Source organism: Urocampus carinirostris, chromosome 11 (assembly GCF_059441175.1).
Source record: "Urocampus carinirostris isolate Australia breed hairy pipefish chromosome 11, RoL_Ucar_1.0, whole genome shotgun sequence".
NCBI classification, from domain to species: domain Eukaryota; kingdom Metazoa; phylum Chordata; class Actinopteri; order Syngnathiformes; family Syngnathidae; genus Urocampus; species Urocampus carinirostris.
Genome location: NC_142359.1, coordinates 29,085,295 through 29,112,883, shown reverse-complemented (window position 1 = coordinate 29,112,883; position 27,589 = coordinate 29,085,295). Strand labels below are relative to the sequence as shown.

Below are 27,589 nucleotides of genomic sequence, written 5' to 3'. Positions count from 1 at the left end.
TCTCTTTCCTGAAGCAGAGACGGACAACATAAGGAGTCACCAGAGCTCAAATTCCATAGAAGCGTTAATATATTTATTTATCGGTTGCTACAAGTCAGCATTCAAGAATACACAGAGACATCGGGAAGCGACAGAAGCCTTCGACATTTACGGCGTACAAATCAATTGTTTGACACACGAGGCCGAGGGAACGCTTTAGAATAATTCACGCATCGGTTCTATTGCTTTGAAAACACACCCTCATTGTAGCCGGATCAAAGCGTTTTCCTACCTTCGCTCCGTCTGGATTGAACATCAAATACTGTATACCAGGGGTCACCAAACCTTTTAAAGCCAAGTTATTTTTTGGTTACCGATCAGCTTGAAGCGCTTAGTTCGATATGCATTTCTAAAATCACTAATATTATTATAATGTTATTATTTTATCACCAGATTGTGATTATTAGAAGTAAGATTAAAATATTATTAGTCAACCATTAAAACATCTGTCTTGTCTAAGGGCACTGATTGATTTACAGATAAAAATTGTAGCTTTTTTGAAGAATTGATTACGTTTTTAAATACACTGATCATCTTAATGATTTTTCATACCAGTTAGACATCAAATTTCCTAGAAAATTGCAATAACTGGTGAGCTTTTTTTCAGAATCCGTCTGTAGGCTACTTAAGTGATCATGAGGTGCTACCTGGTGCCTACCGGCACCACGTTGGTGACCACTGATGTATATCATGTATTTGTTATTGCTAAAATCAAATCAAGCAAAGGGCAGAAATTTGAACTCTCACTTCGAACATTTCCTTCAAAAGTAAACCTTTGTTAAGAGAATAACAGTCAGGAGTAACTTTTCAGTGATACTGGACGTCATGCACAAGGAAGGTTTCACCAGGCGCATTTTGGGGGAGTGTCGGATGATAGGGCCAACAAACACCATGCATGCATTTGGACATCAGCTCCCATGCCTATCCAGTTAACTCCAAAGCCGGATGAGAGATCAGCAACTCGCGCCCGTGGAAACCAATGCGAGCTTTTTGCAAATTAACCAAACCACATCTTTTTCTTCTCATTTTTTGGCCCAGCCTTTCGCAAAGTTTTTGGCTTTTTGGGGTACCCTTAGCAGCAAGATGGCAGACAAATATATGAACTCCCTCTGTGCCGTGAGACCTTGTTTAGTGTGCCCATGGAAATTACCTTATTTAATCATTGCAAATATTATTGTTTCTTTGCAGAGTAACTGCAACTTTCATCCGGATCAGTAGGTGACAGCAGATTAGTGTTGTTTTCTTTCATTGTAGTCATTATCGCTTATGAAGAAGTAAGGCAAATATATTAAATGATTATTTTTGATGTCTGATAAAGCTGCTTAAGATTGCACTACAAAAAACAACAGTCTTTAACATAAGTAAAAATCTTTAATTTGTTTTTAATATTACACTGTTGCAAAGGAGATTGCATAAGTTGCAAGTTTATTATTTTGATTCTAATACCTCACTGTTGTTTGTTGATTTGACTATTATGCACTGTTTACATCATTGTCGCTTTCATTGGGTGTGCTTTTGTAACCCAGGATATTTAATCAAAAAAGTAAGAGCTCAAGTGAAGGCTTTTAGAACAGGTTGATATTTCTTATCTGAGGTTTGGGTACTCTCCTGTTCGCCCTGTGAGTTCAAAACTCATTGATGTCTTCTCTCATTTTGAAAGTCTACTAATTATTAAGTAATCACATAGTTTTGCTGGTTTTAATAATAACTATTTTCATTTTTTTTTAAACAGAAAAAAGTAGGAACATAGTACAAACCAAATGTTTCGACTGGCAGATAATTTCTAGTGATTTTGAGTTTTGCTAATCTTCAATAAAAGAAAAAAATGCAGTAATTCAGGCTGAAAATATAGTTAAATTTGAAATGTCAGCAACATTTGTAATCAAAATGAATAACCTCTACTACCCAATGAGCCACAATGACAACAAATATTAACAAACCAGCCCCCATCGCCTCTCACATAATGCTTTGTCTCACCCAAAGATAGGCAAGGAAGGATTTCACAACAAACAGTTTGGGTGCGGGGTATAAATACTTTTGAGACACATTATGAAAATAATTAGCATTAGCATTATTATTTTCCACCGCAACAGATCAATCATTATCCATATTAATGAATTGAAAAATCCGTAGTTTAAGCTTAAAATTCAATATGTTGAGTATTGCTTCCTTCATGAGAAATGCTAGATAATACGAGGCTATTTTGAATTATTTCGGGTGGGAAACCATGAGAACTATCTGCAGGAAAAAACAGTAACCGCCGAATTAGATTTTAAGCCAAATAAATATAATGTAAAGCAATTTTCTGTAGATTAATACATCGTATTTTTAATCATTCTTCCAATAAATAGGTTTTTAACTGTGAGGCTCAAAATAAAACACACTGCCCCATTAAAGTGTCTCTCAATCTTCTATTTTCAGTCATATCTCAAGGCATCAACAGCGCATTCTATCAAGTAAAGATAGAGAGTAAATAAATCAACAGCCTTGAGAACTGAAATAAGTTTTTGAGCGAAGATGTTTTTTCTTCCTGAAATAAAAATGACTTGGACACAAAAGAGTGTTAAAGCTTTTAGCAACATCCAGTAAGATGCTCTCGTTTGTTATTCTGTCATTTTCTCTCTCCATCACATCCCCTCCTATTCCTCCTCTCGCTTTTTTCCATCCATTCCTCATGCTCCGCTGGCTGGCAGGCCAGAGGCTGAGCCGACGCTCTGTCACATTATGCCAGCGCTGAGTCAATGACTCAGCCTCCATTAGGCTAACGAGAAAAGAGACTGAGAGCGGGATGGAGAAAGGAGCTTTGCGGCGGGCACAAGGGTGGAGGTCAGGTGCAAAGAATGGAGGTTTATATAAATAAAGAATGTAAAAAAGGGGGTGGTAAGCTATTGCCTGTGAAAATTAGTCAATGTTAAGTAAGTACACAAAATCGGATTTTGTTCCTTATTCTATCACGAGATTGATCGGCAACCACCGGGCCGGGGACCAGTCCTGACCGTGGGTAGTTTGGTACCAGGTTGCCCAGAAAAAAACAAGTTTATTATTTTTTACCTATTGCTGTTTTACTGACACTGCTACATTTGAGGCTGAATTGGAACCAGAGTTTTGAGAATATACGTTTGAGCGCATGAGCAGCCGCCTGCTGAATATAGAGTGAAGGATAATTTAAAAAGAATTTGCGCTTATAGTCAACCAGCATGGATAAGAGTCAACCACGTCGTAATAGAACAACTTTAAAAAATCTTGCCGCTATGGAAAAACTTTTGGTAACGGAGTTGGAGGATGCTTGGATCCCTAAGCCAATAACAAGACACAGAGACCACATAACACCAACAAGCTTTTCACAGGGTTGGTTCTTTAGTGAGTTAGTATCATCAATTACTTGGCACACAGATCGATGTGGCGTTTTGCGTAAAACATTACAATATCTACCAAAGTGTGTTCCTATTAACACGTCTACCTGCCTCAGAGATCAATTCTAGCTACCGACCTCCTTTTGTCTGGTCTGCATGTGTTCTCCTTATACTTCATCTTTCTCCCGCATTTCAAAAGCATGGCTGGGATTGGCCTAGCTCTCCCAAGTCCCTTATGAAGATAAGCGGTTTGAAAAATGAATGAGTTTGATTTTGTTGTGATGTTACAAGGACATCTAAATGTTCCACATGACTAAACAAAGAATTTACGCTCATTATTATCATAAATGTTATTATTATCATTAAAGTTCTAATTTTTGTTGTTAGTATCATTATTATTATTTTAGAAAAAGTATAAACATGTTAAATGCAGCCTTTGGGCCGGGCCATGGAAATATTGTCAGACAAGGAACCAATCCATCCAGAAAAGGTTGCCGACCACTGTTTTAGAGTGTACCAGCACGTTTAAATAGTAGTACACAAGAGACATTGTAAACGCACAACATAGCCTAGCGGATTTTGGAAATAAAGAGAAAAAAAAACAACCAAATCAGCAAAATCGCAAACCCACAGTGACACTGCAGGGAACCTTAGTAACAGCAACCCTAAGTGAAACTTAGAAGTGTTTCTTGACCTTTTTGAGCCAAGGCACAATATCTCGAGGCAGACGTCCGTCTGAAATGTTCAAAAAATAATTTTCTTATTACCGGTATTCGCTATTTTTAGGGGGGCTTTTAAGAGCTTAACTGATCATGTTCCCTAATTTGACAATTTTTCTTATCATTTGCAGTCATCTACATATCGCTCAGGGGGTAATACAGGCTATTCAGTTTGGTTCATAATTTTGCTGTCATTTGAGATATTACCATATTCTTAATTTGTTTTTCCAAGGTATACTATAGTTTAATCTTTTTTTTAAAAAAAACAAATAACACAAATAATACTTATGTGAGCAACACATTTTTTGTCAGGGGCACAATTTCTTTTACTATATTGTAACTTTTCTTTCTGTGTTTTTCTTTTTTTTAAGTAAAGGAGGATGCTCATAAAGAAAATCAGCAAAAATAGCATTTTTACTTTATTTGTTTTTACATTATTTTTCAGTACAATCTAAAACACCTTTGTAAAAAAAATCATTTATTAATTATATTTCCCTGTACGACCTCATGAGCAGAAAATTAGTGTATAATTTAAACAAATGTAAGTAATCTGCTGCCACCTACAGATATGGATTAATGTTATAGTTACTCAGCTGATCACTGGAGGAATGCAAAGCTACCCAATAATAGTGTAATGTTTTGTAAAGATAAAATCGGGCAATTTCCCGAGTAACACTAGACGAAGTCTCATAGCACACTAGTGTGCCCTGGCACGCTGGTTGAAAAACACTGAGTCTTACACAGAAAGGTTTATATTCGCCACGAGGTAGCAGCAAAGTAATCTTCTTATACTATCACACACGAATATGGCTTGACCAAATGAAGGACCTCTCCTTAACATAGTTCATTGTTGAGGCCAAACCAAGACATGACTTCACTTTGAGAAATAAAACAGGGAAAGACTCCAACTGATGCATTTAGATTGCCCAATGCGAATGTGGTGAAGTTTGGTGTGATTATCTTTTTTTTTAATTTGATTTTTCAAAATGAAACTGCATTTTGGTCATAGATGATTTAAAAAACAGAAACTATAACCACGGCATGTGTTGGTGTTCCTTTAAGTATTGTTACTTTTCAAAAATGCATTGTGGGATACATAGAGGCTGCTATATTGACATTCCACATTCCAACAGCACAACAAAATGGCCAAGTCTCTATATAGGCCTTCATACAGTGGATAGGGAGTGTTTCCCGAAACGGGCAAACACGGCAATGGCTTTTGTTGATGAAGGAGAAATATTTTTTTTGTCCAGCAATCAACACTACAAAGTTTAAACCCTGATGTAGTGACAAAATAAAGAAAGTAGCGTGAGACAAACAAATAAGCAAGGAGCAGTTGCCTCCATAGCCATTCACTCAAACATATCACATACACACACAATATATATATATATATATATATATGATATATATTTATCTATATAAATAGTCAATAAATTAATTCAAATATTTCAAAACGAATAAATAAGGATGTAGAGTGATTGAACATCTGGTGTAGGCCTTTTATAAAGTTGATGGTGGCTATGGAAGAAATGAGCTGGGCTCTCTCGTTTAACCCACCGGCGCACCCCTCCTGGCTCGCCCCAAAATGCCTCGCTCAGGAACCTCACAGGTCAGTGCAGCGCTCCTGCTTGCTGTAGTGATCGAATTGGCTCTTCCAGTGCATCATGTAGGACGACCAGCGGTGGAATTCTACTTTCCACTGGCGCTCGGCCTCATCGATGTTGTCTGGAGAAACGAAGGCTTTAAGATTTCATTTGTTTACAATTTTTCCCAGTTTTATGCTACACTAACAAAAAACCTCGGGATGGAGCATGAAATCATTCTCCACCCTCATCCCTCTCATTCTTGCTTTGTAATGTGTTGCGCGTCCTGAACAGCATTATCAAAGTAAGATAAAAGCAGACAAGTGCAGTGAAAAAAAATAAAAGCTCTTTGAACTCAGTTGGGCAATGTTAACATAATAGAGAAAATATTCTACTTTCAACTTTTAAGGATATCTTAAACGACCTAACCCACTTTTAAGTAATTTGCTATTACCAATCATAGTATTTTTAGTATTTGCAGATAAAAAAAATGAATACTTAACAGGAATTCACGCAATACGGTAGGTAATGAAACAAGATGATTGCAATAATCAAGGGAGTACTGTTCACTTATTTTCATGTGATTATTCTTTTGCATTACTTCAAGGTCCAATGGTTACCAACATTCCAATTATTGCCTTTTCAAAACAGTACCAGGTTTATTAACTGATTGGCACCTTTTGTTTGAAGACCACTAGATATGTATTGAACTAGCCTTTTTGTTTTAACCAGAGCCCCATCTAAAGGAGTAAAAACTAACATTGCTTGATTTTTATTTTTTTTATTTTTTTGTACTTTTCATAGAAAATGCCTATTTTGTTCATTTGCAATAAACTGGCTCAGTAAACTATGGATGATTCATATTATTTGGTAGCTCTGGCAGATCAACACTAGATCACCTGGATGGTCTTACCTGTGATGTTGAGGAGGCGTGGCAGGAAGTGGTTCCAGAAAGCGCACATCTGGTTTCTCAAACCCCTGTGGATCTTGACAGGCTCTGTGTTGAGCGCCACATATTTCTGCTCAGCGACGGTGAACTGTGGCCAGCGCTTCCTGCTTTCCACGGTTCCGTCCACGTTCACATTGGGGTTGCTGAGCACCAAGATGAGTGACGTGACAATAACCAGCCAATCGGATCGATGACAGCAGTTCAAGCAACTCACCCAGATCTTGCAAAGTTGGCCCAGTATCTCATTGTGCGGCGACTCAGTTTTTCCTCATCCTGGGTATAGTTGAGTCGCTTCTCCAATGGGAGGCCAAAGACAAACTCAATCTCGTAACCGTGGATAACGCCCATCCACTCGGGCCAGGGCAGGTTGGATGCTCGGTGATCAAATAGGTAGAGAAAGACCCCTGGTTGGAGAAGGATTACATGCCAGGTTAATTCTCACATTTGGAAAGTAGTATGCAAAGTTAAATTATGTTTGTATAAAAAAAAAAAAAAGAAAAAAAAAATAATACCCATACATGTGGATTTTGGCCTGAGGTGAATATTGCTTTGCATTGCATTAAATATCACAGCAAAGGCGGATTGAACATACCCGCATTGGACTTGACAGCGTTGTGCTGAGCGAAGGCACGAGCAAAGAACGCCAAAGGGCAGATGACATTGTGGTCGCCCACTATGTCATCCAAGGCATCGCGGTTCTTGACTCCGTTGTTCTCGTCCATCCAATCAGTATACTGCAGCACCACCGCCTCCAGTCCAATGTCGTTGGCGTGGGGTACGCTCAGTTTTGTGCCTTGCAGAGAAAGGCCAACATTTCTGGGCAAACTGTGATTGAAGACACACACGCTGATTGAGTCTCACCTTCCAGGAAGTCCCCCCTAGTAATGAGGCTGTCGTTGTCCTTGCTAAAACCGGGAGCACCGTACAAGAGGAAGTATGTGCCTTCATCTTGATTCACCCCGAGTAAGATGGAGGTGTCCTTAAAGTTACCCACGTTGAGCATGGCCTCGGGTGTGTCAGGCACAAAGTTGCCGTCCACCACGGGAACAAACGAAAAGCGAAAAATGGAACTCCAAGGCAGAACCTATGTCAAAAACAAAACTCTGTGAAATAATTTATTGAAATAATTTATTATTTCACTACCTCTGCCAATAAAATTTGGAGTAGCACACGACTGCATTTCTTTATACCCATTAACCGTTACCTGAAACTCCTGGTCAATAAGCTCCTGTGGTGTTTTAGTGCGGAGACAGTCGACCATCTCGGTGTCATTCCCCCAGGTGCAGCTCAGCAGTTTGGCCAGCTCTGTGGCCCGTCGACGAGCTTCTGCTGGGCTGACAGTGGCCCAAGGAGTGTTGGGTACCCCGCTCTGGAGGATGGCCCTAGTAAAGACAGGCCGGCTATCGGGAGACAGAAGGTGGAATCCCACCGAGGCGCCACCGGCGCTCTCCCCAAAGATTGTCACCTTTTGTCAGAAAAAAACAAGAGTCTCAGAGCTAACCAGTACTAAACGGCCTGCTGAAAACAGAAATAAAAAGAACCTGTTTGGGGTTTCCACCAAAGTGGTGGATGTTGTCTTGGACCCATTGCAACGCCATTCGCTGGTCTAGCAGGCCCACGTTTCCGGGAGCCTCTGTCAAGCCATCCAGTGCCAGAAAGCCGAAAGCGCCAATTCGGTAGTTCATAGACACCACGATGACTGTCTCGGTATAAGCCAGGTAACGCCCGTCATACACATCCAGGGATGAAGAGCCGCTGTAGAATCCTTCAAAAGCAGTAATGTGTTTGCATAATATATATAACAAAAGACAGCAGATTAAAAAGAAGCCGCCAGGCTATTTTGATATTACTAAAGTATTTTCCGACAAAAAAATTCTACCCTAGCTCTTAAAACTACTGCGATATTTAGTTTGCACAAGTGTACACAATGAGGCTGCATCCAAATGAACCAAACGCGTTATTCAAATATGATAAATAAAATGGAATGCACACCTTCTAGAAGAAGTTGAGCTGTACTAGTAGGCTTTTTCCGGCAAGGATAACTTCTAAATGAGTAGGACTATCAATAGATGGAAGGTGTAATTCTTTGGCCTCTTTTGGAAAGAAGCGCCAATAAACCCTTTATGACCCCAAATTTCTATTTTTTGTTCATTTGATCAAATGTGTTGTCTCTCATGATACCTATTTTATTAAGTATCTAATGATACTTTTTTTTTGTAATGTTGTTTCTGACTCAAGTCAACTGCATTTGTGCAAACAAAATCCATTATCCCCAGTAAAGGTGAGTAACCGCTAGGGCAAATTTGTGCCATGTGTGGTGGCTCTAAATCAGGGGTCTCCAACCTTTTCCTACAGATTTTCGCGTATCGGCGTGGGCTTTGGTCCAAATTAATAGCATTTAATAAGGGATTGTAACACTCAACTATTGTTCTTGCAGTACTCTAAAAGTCTAGTTATTTGCTTGAAAAGTCCAATTATTGTTTTCTTATCAAAAGGAAGTCCAGAGGGGCATTTGTTTGATGTCCCCAATTTAAGTTTGATGGGGATGGACGCACTTACAGAAGATAAGGGTAAGTAAATTGAAAAATAAATTATTAAAAAGCGTGGACAGACTTGGGAATTCATCTTTACATGTCTTTAGCAACTTTATAAAGAGGAATTTCAGAAACCAAAAACAGTCATTTTAACAGGTTTGTAAAGATATGTGTTAAGGAATCATACCTCCGCCGTAGATCCAAACCATAACAGTGAGATTGTGAGGTCTGGGAGATGGCGGCACCCACACATTGAGGTAGAGGCAGTCCTCACTCATTTCCCTGTTGGGGTTCCACATTTCGCTGCCCATAAAGCCGGGGAAGGTTGTGTCCACATACTGGTAGCAGGCGTTGGGGTAGTGGTGGGCGTCATACACACCCGTCCATCGACGTTTCGGCTCTGCCGGACGGAAGCGCCCCTTCCCCACGGGAGGCTCAGCAAAAGGGATGCCCAGGAAGGCCGTGACATGGCCCCTCTCCAGCACGGGCATGTGGACCCCCCGGACCCGGCCAGCTTGGGTCATGACAGTGAGGTCCGCCTCGCTCTGAGAGGACGCGATTGGGACAAGGAGGCTGGCTAGAACCAGCGGGGACAAAAGAAGGACGCCTGACCGCATGACAGTGATCCAAACGCCGCAGTTCTCGTAGCTCGGATTCCTTTCAGGCCTGCAGACGGACATGAGGAGAGATCAGCTAATATGATTAGCAGAGTGATAAAGAACAGATCCATAGTGGAAGAATAAATCAGATGAGGACATAAAAGCAAGGACTTCTGAGAGTGTCTTCAAGGTGGCGATGAACAACTTGGGTCACAGCGGCTTAGGATAAAGGAAATCAAATTTTACGGTCTGACTTGCCAACAAATCAGTTTTGACAATATCAGTTCAAAACAAATATTGATTTCATTTCACATCTTGGAATCTGCAGTTGCTTTCTGTATACATCTCTAAATTTTCTTGGCCTCTACGCCAGAAGAAATAACAATTGGTAATCAGAGACCCAGGGATAAATTGTATTGCTGTTGAGAAGAAAAAAAGAAGAAACACAATATCTGGAGAATTGCAGCTTTAGTAATGCAGTGTCCAAGACATTAAGGCACAGGTTGTTATAGAATACTAAATGTTCCGCCATCCTTGTATCTCACTGTTCAGCCATGAAATTTTGATTACAGACCAATCCAAGTGCAAAAGAATTTTGACACCTTTTAAACTATTTTTTTAGTAGTTATAATATATTATCAATATTCTTCAGCACTAATCGGTACTCGGCAAATAGATGCAGATATTTCATACTACTGTGATACCTTGGTACTCTAATGAATAGTCAAACATATTGTAATTTAACCCCAAAATTTGAGTACGTTTTTCTTTGATATTCAAGCGAAAAATTGGAAACAGAACAAACCCCAATACAGCCGAGTGACATGAGCAGGCAGGCATCTTGGCTACTTTGGCACCTTCTGAAGAGACCGTCAGTCCGACAACACGTGTTGAGAATAAATTGTGATGGTGAGATTTATTGTCAGAAATAACGTGTCCCAAGAAACTTAGTGATAAAGGGAAGGAAAACAGGAAAACAGAACAACAATCATATTGAAGAAGAAATTATTGTAAAATATGAGAATGGTGTAGGCTACATTTATCTGCCATGGAACCGCTGCTCAAAGCTACAGTAAATAGTTTCAAAGTGTTTTATATCTTTTATCTTTATTATGTTTCATCTACACTATCCACATATCTAAACCAATATATCATTGTTTAAATACACATTTTATTAATATTTTGGAATGCATAGGAACATATCAAAATAAATACTATTACTCTGTACGAAAAATAAGTTACAGTTCTCAAACAATCTGATCCCGTATGGATTTTGTTCGAGTACCAATCTATCACTGTATTTTATTTCTGGGAGGAATTTAATTTATTCTATTTCCACATGTTAAATAGATATCTTGTGACAAATGAAGCTTGTGGACACGTTTGAGTAAAACACATAGTGAAAAATAGCAGAAAAACAATGTTGAGCAGTTATTGTTTTTCACAGCAATAGCATAGTGTGCACGCTGGTGACCTGGCCAAAATAGATCCTCAATACAACAGAGCGGCAGCGTTCCAAAATAGTGGTATTACCCTACACATGCACACACTCAGTGGGCACTAATTCTAACTTTGTCACTATGACAACCATACATTTCAAAACATAAACAGCCGCCTCAGCTTGGACAGGTGCAAGGCATCTGAGTTTTGTAGCACATTTAAAGTGCAAAGAAATGAGGCTTGGCAATTTGCTACATGCACAAATAACAAAAAAAAAGGATTCCTCCCCCAGCTATTGTTGGTTTGTGCCATAGCTCAAAAGACCGAGTGACGGAGCGAAATTGTTCATAGAGATCCGTTCTTGGCTGCCCAAGCGAGGACACAAGCAACAGCAAGATCATCTTTTTATAGGCAAGCATTACACTATGGAGGTGTAAGGAGGAGAGACGAATGGCAGTGCATCGAGCCCAAAATCTACACAAAATAAACAACTCTGGTTAGGGATCGTTTTTTTCCCTCCTCGCAATACAGCAGACCCCGCCTTACAAGATTATCACTTTACAGTGTGGGATAATGTGTTTGTCAGCCTGTCTTCACTGCATTTACCCCACTATATGATATGACATCAACAACAAGATGTTTCACATGCCCAAAACACAGAATATTCTAATTTTGCGGCATATGTAGTTACATTTCTAAGATGCATGTCTGCTATTGGCAGACAACATATCAAATGCTGGCCTGCTACCACATTATTAAAATGCTGATTCTTAATAAGGAAGCGATCAAAGCAAGGAAATATCAAAAGGCCACGACAATCCACGCAAGTGAAAGTTTTGAATCAGTTTTGTTTTTTATCCGCCGTCACAAATTACTCCTTCATTCACCCGCTACACTACTCAACCAGCTCAAGTCACATCACACCAAAGGTCAATAAAATGTAATGTTTTCTTTTTCATTTAGAATGTTATTTGATCATAAACATGTATACAACACTTAAGTAGTACTAACTAATTTTGTTGTTTTAATGTTTTTATGTGGGGTACCATGGGTTTGAAGCGAATTACAATAGGTTTCTGTCCCCTGTCATATGCTAATTTCACTGAACGATGCCTGCCTCAGAATAGATTAATGTCATATTCTGGGGGTTTACAGTATTTTTGAAAGGAATCACATAAGGAATATCTTCTAAAAAGACTGCAGAATAGTGTTGGGGAGGATGTGGAAAGATGCGGATAGAAGCTACTCTGACACTTTGGATGGGATGAATCTCAGTACAGAAGTGTCACGGGGGGAGTGGAAAGAAAGTGTGTCACTTCTCAAATTAGACGGAAGAATTTGTGTATGAAGTTCACAGGAGGATTGTATTTACAGGCAGACATGGTGCCAAGAGGGACGGGGCAGGGCATGTCATATGTTTCCAAATCCCCTCATGGAAAAACCTTCTTGAATGAGCAGAGTAATACACATCAACAAACATTCCGTTGGGTACCCCTGCCGTAAGAAAGAGGGATGTAGTCTGAACAAAGAATATGCCACTAGGATTATTTTGGGTTTAACAAATTGGCTTGAAATTATGCCAGTGTCAACAACTGACTTATTTGGGTCTGGATGTGCTTTTCGGCGGATGCTTCAAAGCATCAACAAGCCAATAAGCTGTCGACTGATTGGAGTGCTGTTGAGCGGCTTGAAAGGCAGCAGGGGAATTTTCCATCTGGCGACAGAATTGCTGCATAAACATAAACATGCAAGGTAACACATGAAACATTAGAAACAAAGGGCGGCACAAATTTAGGGATGCAGTTGCAGTATTTCAACAGTCCTTTTACATCCCAATAATTATTTTTATGCATCATATGGTCATTAACAAAAATCGTTTAAATCCTATTGACAAACAGGACAGTGTTTAAATTGTGTAAAAATGCTAAACTGATTTAGACTTACCAGGATCTACAAGAAAATGAGAGACTGTAATCCCTCGCTACTTCTCGCTTCGTACTCTGTGGCCCCAGCGCATCTCAGGTTGAAAAATATTCTGCGATCCATTATTCCTGATCGCATTTTGGTGCAACCAGGGGTCAATAGAGAACATTTTTGTCATTTTTTTCGCGGGTTTGTACTGCAAAACGTGAACTGCAACAGTGTAACCACAATACATTATCTCTGATAACACGTTGTTGCGAGCGAGTTTCCAATATCCCTGTCGGCTATTGCTGATAATAGGGAATGGCGGAGCGCATCCTTTTGGTTTGGGCCACATAGTGGCATTGTTAGCCCTACTTAAATGAACTAAACTGTTTTGGCTGTGATCCATTATTACAATTACTGAGATCTGCAGCCGAAAAAGCAATTTTGTGGAACGCATGGCGGCTCTTTTATAAACTGTACGGGAAATTGTTATTTACAGTCAAAAATCAAATGTCTTGGTACTTGATTAACTGTATTTGAATAAATTCGTATTCGTCCCCAAAATTCAAGCAATTTTTGCTTCGATATTCGGTAACAAAAAACTTGAACAAACCTGGACAAAGCCAAACGAATGGGTGATTGAAATGAGCGGCCATCTTGCCTACTCGTGAATTATTATTTGAAAAGAGATAGTCAAGTCGACACGTGTTGAAAAATGATTGTGATTTCGTGTGTTTCATTGCCAACAGTAAAGGATCCTGAGAAAGTTGGTGATAAGGGGAACGAAAAGAGGAAAGGAATGAGAACAACGATCAAATTAATTAATAAAATGATTGGGAGAAAAAGGGGCAGGGTGACGTGGGGTGTCGCAAGATTTCACTCCATCGTGATTGAATATATTTAGAAACAATTTTCAGGCACAAAATATGAGAGGTAAAGTGGATAAGTAAAGAGGGGAACACATTGTATTTGAAAAGATTTAAAAAAATCTAACTACTGGTCAGGTAGAGAGACATGCCTGCCATCGAACTGCTGCTCAAAGGTAGAGTAAATGTTTGAAAATTGTTTGATAATTTAATATTTTGTAAGTTTAATCCCAAATATGTTCAAGGTTCACAGATCTCTTAACCATCTGGGTCATATGGGCTCCACTCCCTGTGGTGTGCCTTGGGCAAGTATAGGCTGGCAGCACCCAGCCCTCTCAAGGACGGTTATTTGGTAAGAGTTTGCTCCCCCACATGAAACAGATGGTACTTGTTTTAGGGTTACCTGTAGCAAAAGCCTCCTCATCTGAAACAGATACAGCACCTTCATCGTGTGGTCGCCATTGTTTTTTGGTGAAAAGCGTCATCCGCTTTTCAGAAATAAAACGGACCTCGATATTGACGATCAGCGGCCCCTTTGTGATAGTACTGATACCAGATCCTAAATACACATTTAGATAATTATCATTGTTTAGTTACCGGTATATGTTTTAACAATATATGGGGTATTTTGGAATGAATGCACAAGAATGTATGAAAATTTAAAAAAAATAGTTAGTATGAGAAAACACGTTTCAGTGCTTGAACAATTAGGTCTCAAACAGATTATGGTCAAGTACTGAGGTATCACCATGAATTCTTTCGACAACATTCAAACGCCAACTGTCTGATTTCAAGAACTCAAGGAATTTGATACTTGCATTTCCGCGACCAAAATCACATATACATGGCCAATTCTGCAACCAAACATGTCAATGGATCAATTAGGTGTAAAAGATTTTCCGCAAGTGCTTAGCAAATGTGCTTTAAAATAAAGTTTTTAACACTTGTAGAGAATTTAAATACGTACATTTTGATTATTAAATTGAGCTGTAAATAAATTTCAGTGCTAATTCTTAAAACTTGTGAAAAACAAGAATTTGCGTATTTTACGCATGATAAGGCGCACATATTTAGGGTTCACTGGACAGTGAGGCACAGGGAAATACGGCAACAGCTACCATAAATCAGTTTATTGATTGATTAGTCAAAAAATTGCAAAACTTTACGCAACTGGATTAAACCTGTGCCGCAGTGGTGAGAGCGCCAAAACTTATGAAAAAGTGATTTATGAAAACACATGCGATTTTATATCAACATCACACTATTTTTACAGTGCCAGAAACAAACGTTAGGTATTTGCTGGTCTAGTGGTAAGGTGTCAGCAGTCTCACCACCGCGACTCGGGTTTGATTCCTCTTGTATGATATGTTTTGCAATTTTTGGTCAGCAATATTTAGCTCAAATACTACAGTATATAGTAAACCTTATGCAATAACACAAAAGGATAAATACTGTATGCAATTACCATACCTGTCAACCTCCACGGCTCCATGCCTGTACAAACTGCCGTATTTTTTTTTCCGTACAAAATACAAAAAAATCGTACACCATTTTTTTTTCTTCTGAATGATGCATGATGGGAAATCCCCAGGCGGCAGATGCATGCGCACAGTAGCATCAACCCGCTCGCTTCGTTTGCAACGAAAAAAACAATACCGAGATAGAGGCTTCCGCGGCGAACTCCTTTGACTTGATTGATTTGCTGTTTCGTGATAGTCGGTGTATACCGGATGGTACCCATCATTGACAAATTTGCGTTTTCCCGTACAGATTCCCTTGTACGTCGTTAAAATGCATAAAAAACGTACAGGTTGACAGGTATGAATTATACGCATTTCTAATCTTATAGACCATGTTTTGCGTATATAGGGCGCACTAGGTTATAAGGTGCACTTTGACATTTCTGGCCAATTTGGGGTGTTTAGGTACGCTTTACAGTCCGGGAAATACGTTTGTAAAAGGGAAACAAAAGTGGCTGAAATATGTCTGCTTCTATTTCGAGCTCATTAATTGGAAAAATGTAGACTTGGCCCTATTCATTTTCCCGCTTTGATCTGGTAACCATGGTGACGGGAGATGTCGCAAAGATGAACGAAAACGCATCTTGTCATTTCACATCGAGTATGTATGCAAAGACGCCAGCGGTTCTGTCCGGCGAGGCTAACGCAGGTTCGGATCGGAAGTTCCCTTTCCCTTGAAGCTGCCGTCGACAGAAAGCTAAGTAAATGGTTCCTAAAACAACGAGCGTCATTTCAATTGGGGGTATGAGCCGTCATTTTGCTGCCCGACCTACCTGGCTTCTTTTGGGCGGCAAAGCCAAAGTAAACACTTGGTAACAGGCGCCTCCTTCCCTGCCTTCTCTTCTTTTCACTTTTCTTCTGTCTTGGGCGTATGAACGGAGAGCGGTAGTGAGATAAAAGGTAGTTCAGCAGGTTCTCAGTTGGGCTCGCATCCAACAACAGCAGCAGCAGCAGTGGACGACAACACTGGGACTGGAAGAAGAAAGGGGCGGGCGGGGAACGTGGAGTGTTTGCTAACTCTCGCGAGATTGCACTCGTTGGCTGTTAATTATATATTTAGAAACCATCTTCAGACACTAAAGATGCTAGATAAGGTTGAATGAGTACAGTGGGGGTTTTAAAAACACGATTCGAAAAGACAAAAAAGAGGCCAAACTACTGGTCAAGGACCTGTCAAACTCAGCCAATTACTCCCTTTATTAATGTTCTCAATTCCTCTTATTAAGCGATAATTATCCTTACAACCTATTTACTCACAGCAAGACAGACTATATACAAATTATTTGTGTAAACAGTTTTTTTCCAACCAAGTAAACAACACAAATAATTATTTTAGTATATTTCTTAGTTAATTACTCCCAGTACTGCAAAAATACTATGGCAGAAATACGACACCAATCATACGAAAATACTACTGCTGGAATACAAACATTATATTACGGAAATAGTACAAAATTACGATATTAATCCTTCACAATATTATACAGAAATACTACAAGAATACCAAAGAAATACTATAAAATACTACGACTAAAATACTAAAGCAGAAATTCCTTAATAGTCTTGATGAAAAATTACAAAAATCCTACTACGGAAACAGTGCAGAAAATACAGCCAAAATACGAGTACAGAAATACTTCAAAAATCCTAATACAAAAATACTACAGTGGTAATACTACATTAATTCTACAAAAATACTTATTCAGAAATACCAAAAGAATACTTAAGAAATACAAAAAAAATCCTTCTGCGGAAATACTACAAAATCATACTATGAAAGTACTCCAAAAGTACCACTGCAGAAATACTAGAAGAATACTTCAAAATACTACTGCCAAAATACTACAAGAATACTACATACATACTACAGAAATATGACAAAATAATTACCATGGAAATACTACAAAAATCCTACAACAGAATTCCTACAAATACATTTTTTTAAAATACAACTTCAAAAATAAATATTAAATTCAATTCTTTATTTCGCTTTAATTGTTAGCATCATGTTATGCAAAATAAATACTAATTTCTCAACCTACAAGTATTCCAAAAATGTTAATATAGTACCTTACGTAATCTTGCTGATTATGTATTATTTTATTTAAATCAATATAGTTTTTGTTTTTTTAAAGGAAGGTTTTTTTCCCCACTTGGAGGGACTCAATAATAGTCACTGTACCTTGAGGAAATTATGTAATTCAGATGTTCAGAGAAGCACTTATTTTGTTGCTCAAAGTTTCAGATGCACTTACAATTTAAGCCAGTCTACAAGCACTACCTTCTAAATGTTGCCTACCTATACATATATATATATATATATATATATATATATATATATATATATATATATATATTCTCATTTATTTTCCCTTTAAAACATTTTATCACTTGTTTATATGTAATGTCTAATCTTACACTATATTGTAATAAATGACAATAAAGACAGTTTTATTCTATTATTTTTAAAAGGTGAAAGAAATGCTTTCGGGTATGTGAACATGCTCGCAGAATTTTTTAATTTCCATGCACCGCTGCATTTTGTTTTTTCTGAAAGCTTCACTACGCTCTTTGTTTTTCTTCGCCACTCCTTACTTTTTCAGAAAGGATTGTAGCTCTTATTGAGGTAAGTACCGTCTCGTAAAATTATTACATTTTGATCAAGTGGACGGATGCGCGCCAAATCCTATCATTGCTCCCTGAGATTCAATTAAAAAAACAGTCATACATCAGTGGTCCCCAAACTACGGCCTGTGGGCCAAATACAGCCCACCTCCACATTCTGTCTAGCCCCCTGAACAATACCAGAGAGCATGTGAAGTATTTTTTTTCACGTACTGCAACTATACAATACTTTCTTTAGTCAAGGAACAAGAGGCGAATGATAATTTTGTTGTGCATTTCGCACATTAAAATAAAAATAAATGTGTCGCCTAAATTGCTTAAATTAGAAGAACAGAATATAATTTATTGTTATTATAACATATGAAATGCACAATAAAATGGCATTGTGTCTTAAAATAGTTTTATAATGAGATAAAATCTACTGCCTTTTTACCCAGTACTCTGGTAACTAAGCTGAACTTTGGCTGACCTGTTAAGACTGTGGACGGTAGCACAGAAAGTTTATGTTCCATGGACTTTTTTTCTGTGAAGAACAGAGAGTATTATTTAGTTATTATCTGTTTCATAAATAGTGTTATTATTTATTTTTCTGACTTGTTCTGTGATGAATCCAGAGGGTTTTTTTGGTTATTATTTATTTAATAAATATTTGTATTTATTTTCTGACTTTTGTTCTGTGAACATCCAGATGTGATATCACCCAAAGTGACTCAGTCAAACATTTAGGTGTCATATTTGACCCCAATCTGTCCTTTCAAACACACCTTAAGAATATTACTATAACAGCTTTTTTCCATCTTCGCAACATTGCTCAAATTTGCCCTATGCTGTCTCAGTTGGATGCAGAATTATAATTCCTGGGTTTGTTAGCTCCCGTCTCGATAACTGTAATGCACTACTCTCCGCTCTCCCAAAGTCCAAAATCAAGAGCCTTCAGCTAGTACAAAATGCTGCAGCGAGGCTTTTAATTAAGACAAGAAAGTTAGCTTAAGATAAGATTTTAAGGTTCTGTTGGTATTATACAAAATCATGCATGGACTTGCTCCCTCATATCTTACAGATTTAATTTCCCCCTATGTTCCGGTCTGGAGCCTTTGTTCTGAAAATGCTGGTCGACTAGTGATCCCAACAGCCAAGAAGAGATCCGCAGGTTCGAAGACGTTCTCAATTCGGGCCCCGGTGCTGTGGAATGCTCTTCCCCCTGAGATTTGATCTACAATCTCTGTGGAAATGTTCAAATCTAAGCTTAAAACACACTTCTATTCTTTAGCATATGAATAACTTTTATTTTATGTTGAAAATATCTTTTTATTATTTGTTAATCAACATTCATTTCAGCCTGGTCATCCTGGAAGGGGGATTACCTCACGTGCGGTCCCTTCTCAAGGTTTCTTCATTTTCCTCATGTCGAGGTTTTTGAGTTTTTTCTTGCCCTCATGTAGGTTTTAGATCAGGGGATTGTGCTATAATAGTCTTTAGTTTGGAATAATCCGTGGTCTGTGCAGCCCTTTGAGACGCTTTGTGATTAAGGGCTATACAAATAAACATGACTTGACTTGACTTGAAGAAACCAGAGGGTTTCCTGATTGTGGCTTTCTAGAAACTAATACATTTTAACAATTAGGTACTCGTGCAATCATCACACTTTTTCTTTTAAAAACTGACTGCAGCCCCTCGTCCATCAGAGAAGAGAAAAGGTATGTGGCCCTCACAAGCAAACTTTTGGAGACTACTGTCATACATTGTGGATTTATTACAAATCTACTAAAACATTGACATCCTTTGATCCTTTTAATGTTTCTGATTCTGGCTTAAAGTCCACCAGTACACTTATCAAAACAATAAAAGATTTTCAATATTTCCGTTGATTCATAATAAATCCAGAATGTATGACATTTTTCTTTTTTAAATTGCATTACAGACAATAAAGAACCTTATCACTATACAGGTTTTCTAATTTTCTGAGAAAGCATACTATGAATTTCAAATGATAACAATGTCCTGGCAAAAGTTGTGAAAAAGGAAAACGCCTTTGGTCGGAAATGAGACAAGAGCGGACAGGGCACTGCAGTGGGCAGATTTTAATCAATTTAAGTGGCGGGTACATTACAACTCGTGCACGAATTCTCGCACGCGCATTCGGGGAACGGCAGCAAAATCTGGCGCGGTCCCAATGTTGATTTGTTGCATTTGTCCTCTACAAATTCAAAAGAACATTGTACCCTATCATTTGAATACTCTTTAAGGTGTTATAACGCAACTTGACTATTTCCTTATATCTACACCAATGTCAATGAAATTGGGGCACCAGTGAAAAGGTGAAAACCTGAGGTCGTAATCAAAGCACTCATAATCCAAATAATCTTATTCTATAAAGGAGGAAATTATTGCACTTACTTTTTTGGTGTTCTTTAAGTCTTGACTGGAGTCACCTTTAGTACTCTGTTTTTTGGGGGGCAATCATGTTTGTCTGGAAAGGATTGACTTGTCATGTTATTGGCTGCTCTCTGCCTAGTTTAGAAGACATTGCCGGCTTGCGGTACTGCAGGAGACCTAACAACCAGTTTTGGGACTAACACGTTACAAAGGAACTTGTTCCTGGAACGCAATTACTTTTCTCGGTAACGAGTACAGTAAGGCATTACCAATAAAATTTGGTAACTCAACTGTCATCGCTAAAAGCCCTAGCAAAAAGTATAGAAGCACCAGCCTTGGGCAAGCCCTCGCTCAGACATTTTATTCTGATGAAAAAACTAAAGATCACAAATATGAAACAATCGTAAGGTCATTCCAAACTGCAACATATTGGCATTCAGAAACACTAAAAGAAATGAGGAAAAAAACATTGCAATGGTCAGTAAATGATAATTTTATAGAGCAAGTGCAGGGAAATCAATATGTAATCACTCAGTTCTGAGGAAAAAAATATGGAATCAGTGCATTTTGAGTGAAAATAGGGACACAATTTCCTTTCCTGGAATGGGCACCTGGATTAGATTAAGTCTACTCATCAATCAGCAGTTAAAAACAGTGTGATTGAAGAAGGTTACTCTCCTTGTATGGTTGCCAAAGATGTGGGCTGTTCACAGTCGACTGGACCAAGTACAAACAGCATGGGAATGTTGTTAAAGTCAAGCGTATGGTAGCCCAAGGAAGATATGTAGGCGTCAAGACAAACAACTAAAGGTCATATGTCTTGAAAACAGAAAATGCATAAAAAGATAAATGAGTATGAAATGGGAGGAGGGTGGAGTCAATGTATGTGATAGATCTGTGCAAAATTGCCTAAAAGAAATGGGATTTTGAATAGGAAAGCTAAAAGGAAACCATCGTTGATGCTTAAACATAAAAGAACAAGCCTGCAATGGGCAAAAGAGAGGCAATCATGGACTGTGGTGGTGGACTGGATGAAGGTTATCTTCACAAATTTCCATTGGACAAGGTGATGATGTTGGAACTTTTGTTTGGTGCCGATCCGGTGAGATTTACAAAAAGGACTGCCGAAAGAAAACATCAAAATTCCCACAGTCCTTAATGATATGGGGCTGCATGCCAGGCAAAGGCACCGAGGAGATGACTGTGGTCAAATCTGCATTAAATGCACAAGTTTACATTGAAATTTCGGACAGCCTTTTTATTCCTTCAATTGATAAAATGTTTAGGGATGATGTCAAGTCAAGTCAAGTCACATTTATTTATATAGCCCTTAATCACAAAAATGTTTCAAAGGACTGCACGGGATTACAATTACACAATTGCACAATTACCTGATCTTAAACCAGCATGCGGGCAAGGAACAACTCAAAACCTCAGTGTGAGGAAAAAAGAGAAACCTTGAGAAAGGACCTCACATGTGGTAATCCCCCTTCCAGGATTGACCAGGGTGAATCACAATTAGCATTACTGTACACAGCATAGTAAACATTAGGTAAGATGTTGAAAAGGTCCGGAAAGTGCAAGACAGCAACGACGCCCCCAGCCTATAAACGAGTCCAGAAAGTCTATGACGGCCACAATGCAGCTTCCCATCTCTGCCAGCTGGTAAATGCAGGGGTTGACATGCTTCAGGTCAGACGCTGGTCCGCTGACTCATCTCAAATCGTCCTTCTCCCTCGTATCAGCCAGGCAGGCAATCAGAAAAAGACAGGACAATGGAGAATACGAGGTGGGCATCAATCATAAGCTCTGGAATAGAAGTGTGTCTTAAGCCTCGATTTAAAAACTTCCGTTGAGGTTGCAGATCTTATCACCGGAGGCAGGGCATTCCATTACACCGGGGCCCGGATGGGGAAAGCTCTTGAGCTGCAGACTTCTTGGCTCTCGGAGTCACAAGTAGACCGGCATTTTCCGGGCGCAGACTCCGTGCAGGAACATAGGGGGAAATCAAATCAGAGAGATAAGAGGGTGCAAGCCCATGCAAACATTTATATGTCAATAAGAGATGTTAAAGTCACATCTTAAGTGGACTGGGAGCCAGTGCAAGTTGGCCAATACAGGAGTAATATGCTCAAACTTTTTGGTCTTAGTCAAAAGTCTAGCTGCCGCATTCTGAACCAGCTGCAAACGTTAAATGCTAGACATCGGGACACCAGAAAGCAATACATTACAGTAATCAAGCCGAGAAGTAATAAACGCATGAATTAAAACCTCTGCATCTGATTGGGACAGCATCGAACGAATTTTCGCAATATTACGGAGGTGGTAGAAAGCTATTCTAGTAATATTTTTCACGTGTGACTGAATTGACAGATTAGGATCAAATATAACACCTAGATTTTTGACCGAGTCACTATAGGTGATACTACATTTGTCTAGGTTCAGGGTAGTGTTTAAAAACAACTGACGACAGTAAGCTGGACCAATAATCAACATTTCAGTTTTTTTCTGGGTTAAGGTGTAAAAAATTAAGTGACATCCATCTTTGAATCTCAGTAAGGCAAGCCTCCAGATTTCTACAACTTAAATGTCCAGTTGTTTCCAGTGGCACATACAGTTGAGTGTCATCTGCATAGCAATGGAAACTAATATTATACTTGCGGATAATGTCACCAAGCGGGATCATATAAATACTAAAGAGAAGTGGGTCAAGTACAGAGCCTTGAGGAACACCACAGGGGACATTAGATTGTTTAGAGGTCAGATTGCCATAGTTAACACGATGCATCTTGTCTGACAGGTAGGACCTAAACCATGAGAGTACAGTTCCTGAGATACCAATGCATTCTAGACGAACCAGTAATGTGTTGTGGTCGACAGTATCAAAAGCAGCGCTGAGATCCAGCAGCAGTAACATTGATGAGGCACCGGAATCTATTGCTAAAAGGAGATCATTGGTTACTTTAGCCAGGGCTGTCTCAGTAGAGTGATTTGCCCTAAATGCTGACTGGACAGTTTCAAAGAGGTTATTTGCTGACATGAAGTCACTTAGCTGTTGTGCAACAACCTTTTCAAGTAATTTTGCAAAAAAATGGCAGATTTGACACTGGCCTATAATTACTTAGGCTTTCTGGGTCAAGGTTAGGTAGCTTAAGCATGGGTTTAATTACGGCAGACTTGAAGGCTACAGGAACAATACCCGAGGATAGCGATATATTAATAATATTTAAAACTGATGGTCCTAAGATCCCAAACAGATCCTTCACCAGTGAAGCTGGAAACGGATCGAGCAGGCATGTAGTTTGTTTGGCCCTACTGACCATCTGTGTTAGATTATCAAGGGACAAATCATTGAAACTGGAGAATGTTTCTGAACAACCGCCGACACGGTCCTTACCTAACACCTCCACATCTTTGAGATAGGAGGAGGATACAGAGCGTTCTTTTAAAATATCATTCCTGATTAGTTGAATCTTTTTATTTAAAAATTCCATAATGTCGTTAGCAGAGTAAGTACAACTATTTGGGTGAAGTTGTTGTCTGGTAAGTTTCGCCACTGTGTCAAACAAAAATTTCGGATTATTCTTATGTTTAACAATAATCTTAGAGAAAAACGATGAACTCATTTTCCAAGATGACAATGCCACAGAGCAAAAACTGTGAAAGCATTCTTTGGAGAAAGACGCATCCAGTCAATGTAAGAAGAAGGCTTCACTGCTTCCACAGGTTGGTGTACTCGTTTTCTTCTATTTATTTTATTAAATGGTTATTTTAAAGCAGTTTGAGGGGGTCAGTTTCTGTGTGAGTTTATACAAAAACCAGATAGTTACATTTGAAGTAACGCTCTACTCTTTGGTGTGAGTAATCTGGGGGGTAACTGAGTTACATTTCAAATGAAGTAACTCGTAACTGTAGCTAGTCGCTGTTTTTCCGTAACACATCTAATCTACTAACAACATTATTAAGGAATCCTACCACCTTGTCCACCACCTCTTGGATCTGCTGCCTACCGGTAGGTTCTGCGGGTCCCTTACAACAAGAAATAACAGGCTCAGACATTTTATTCCTCAGGGCCATCACCACCCTAAACAAGCACACAAGACTGTGAAAACTATATATATATATATATATATATATATATATATATATATATATATATATATATATATATATATATATATATATATATATATATATATATATATATATATATATATATCCTGCCCATGTTTAGAAAGATTCATATTCATATTCAATTCCTCTAGTATTATTTTGGAAGTACAGTGGGACCTCGGTTATCGCGGTTAATGGGGACCAAAACCAACCGCGATAAGTGAAAATCTGCGAAGTAGCGGTGAAACTTGAAAAAAAAAAAAAAATATATATATATATATATATATATATATATATATATATATATTTTTTTTTATTATTATTATTTTTTAGACCCGGTTAATGGGGACCAAAACCACCCGCGAAAAGTGAAAATCTGCGAAGTAGCGACGCCCCTTCAAAAATGCTTAAGAAAAAAAAAAAAAAAAAATATATATATATATATATATATATATATATATATATATATATATATATTTATTTTTCTTATTTATTATTTTATTCTATTATTATTATTATTTTTTTAGACCTGCAAAGCTCTGAACCCTCGAATGTGGAACCACGAAGTAGCGACGCCCCTTCAAAAATGGTTGAAAAAAAAATTAAAAAAATTTTTTTATTCTTTTATTTAATTATTATTATTTTTTAGGCCCGCGAAGCTCTGAACCCGCGAACGTCGAAGCGCAAAGTAGCGAGGTCCCACTGTATGTTATTGCTTAATGTCATTGCACTTTTTCATTGCGCTACTATTCGGATCCACTTGCAATTTATGCCAGTCTCTGAGCACTACCTTGTAAATACTGTATGTCTGCCTATCAAGCCTAAATTATTTTCAATTACTTTTTCTTAAGTCTTTATAACATGTTTATCCTGGAATGGCATGTCTAATCCTTTTTTTTTTGTGTTCAACTATCAATTCAATATGTTTTGGCGGCCATATTACAGTCAGCGACTAATCTCTAATAAGATCGCGCTGTCTGTGGCCCGCACACTTGGACTGCTGATCTAAACCTCTTATCTAATTGCCACTGCGGCAACATAGAGTGGGCACAGTGCATCAATCTCTTACTCAGTCCGCCCCGGTTCTGCTGTGCCTTTCCCTTCCATGCCTGCTGACACACCATTTATGACTTTCTTTCGAATGTTTGGAAAATTGAACTGTGTTGGTAGTACCTACTGATGCCACTGAGGTCACATAAGGAGACTTAGAAGAGGGGTCACTGACCTTTTGGAAGCGGAGAAGTATTTCTTTGTTACTGATCAGTACAGTGGAAAATGAAATTAACTTCTTTACACAGATTATATTTGTTTTTATTCTAAATCACAGATGTCAAACAGGCGGCCCGCGGGCCAGATCAGGTCCGCTAAGGGATTGAATCCGGCCCGCGAGACAACACTCAGAGAAGCGCAAGAGAAGAACAAGCTGCAGGTTGAAATATGTCAACTTGATGTTGCCAAAGCCAGGTGCCTCTCACAAAGACACTGTACTTGTAATTATTTCTCTCTCTTGGTCTCTCTCTCTCTCTCTCTCTCTTTCTTCCACCCCTTTTCTCCCACTTTGTCTCTGTCTATTTCACTTTCCGTTTCTCTCTATTTCTCTTCCTTTGTTGCTCCTTGTCTCTTTCTCTCTCTGTGCTCTAACTTCTTTTTTTTCCTTTTCTCTCTTTTCTCTTTTTCTCTTCATACCCTTCGCGCTTTCTTTTCTTTTATCTCTCCTTCTGTCTTTCTATTTCTCTTTGGATTTCTTTCTTCCTCTCCCTTCCTTTTACCCTCTCTCACGACTTTTTATCTTTTGTTTCTCACGCTCTTTCCCTCTCTCTCTTTTTCTTTTTTTGTCCCGTCCTTTCTCCTTTTCCCTCCATCTCTTTTTCATTCCCTTTAATCTACTAGTCCGGCCCCCGTCAGGATGTTTGTTCTATCGTGTGGCCCCCGAGTTAAAATGAGTTTGACACCCCTGTTCTAAATAGTCTTACTGTCAGTAAATAGGTGCCTATTTGTGTTTGTAAGGTTTATTAACGCTTTATAAGGGGTATTGCAAACAAAAATAAGGGGAGCAATGGCTGAGGTTGACAGGCAAGCAATGTGTATGTAACGTATTATTGTACTGAGCAGCTACAGATTCAGAGAGAGGCACGCAATTATCTTGCATCGAGGCAGAGGGCAGTAGGGAGACCAAGGATTCCGATTTAGCACAGACCTTAAGCTAACAGCAAGTGAAGCTATCTAGTAATTTGGATTAGTATGATGTTCCATATCAGTGTCTGATATATAAATTGTCATTATGTCATTACAATGTCGTTATTATGTTATTACTACTATGTTAGCATCGGAGTGGGGCTAAATCCGTTCAGTCAACAACAAAAACAACATTTATTATTTAAAAGCTGCTTCTAAAAAGACGTTTTGAGGGTTAATAAGAATTGATCTAAAAAAACTATATATTTTATAGTTTATTTAAAATTAGTGTTAATTTTCTTTAATCTGCTTGCTTACAATGAAAAATGTGCAAACCTGCAAAGAAGAATGCGTAAAATGCCACGTTTGGGTTACTTTGACTATTATTGCGCACTCTTGTTCTTTATTTTGAATATTTTTGAGCGCTGTCTGCATCTTTGTCATCATTGTCGACCTTTAGGGTTTATCTGCTTTTTGTAACCTGGGAGATTTTAATAAAAAGGAAGGGCTGGGAGTAAGACACTTAGAACAGGTTAGATTTTTACATTTTGAGGGTTTATATGGTCTTTTTTTCAAGCTCAAAATAAATGGATGACTACCCTCCTTATTTTGAGTGTCTATTGAACTATACACATATATGTAAAGACACTAATCATATTCATGTTTTTTTTTTTTTTTTTTTTGGGGGGGGGGGGGGGGGTTACTACCAATATTAAAAAAAAATTGAATAAATCTTGGTTATTATTCATGTTTGAAACATCCATAGGAAATCACAATGACCCATCAC

At 38.5% G+C, this 27,589-nt stretch overlaps 1 protein-coding gene across 1 annotated transcript; it reads right to left on the bottom strand.

Moving 5' to 3' along the window:
* Positions 1 to 46: 46 nt before the first annotated feature.
* ache (acetylcholinesterase (Yt blood group)) lies at positions 47 to 16,477 on the bottom strand. The gene is made up of 9 exons (XM_088348243.1): positions 16,287 to 16,477; positions 9,368 to 9,846; positions 8,188 to 8,411; positions 7,851 to 8,111; positions 7,508 to 7,730; positions 7,239 to 7,439; positions 6,861 to 7,050; positions 6,611 to 6,789; positions 47 to 5,839 (listed from the first exon to the last, which is right to left on the bottom strand). The coding sequence occupies exons 2-9, from the start codon at positions 9,795 to 9,797 to the stop codon at positions 5,718 to 5,720; spliced, it is 1,830 nt and encodes a 609-aa protein (XP_088204369.1). The 5' UTR covers positions 9,798 to 9,846; positions 16,287 to 16,477; the 3' UTR covers positions 47 to 5,717.
* Between the last annotated feature and the right edge of the window lie 11,112 nt (positions 16,478 to 27,589).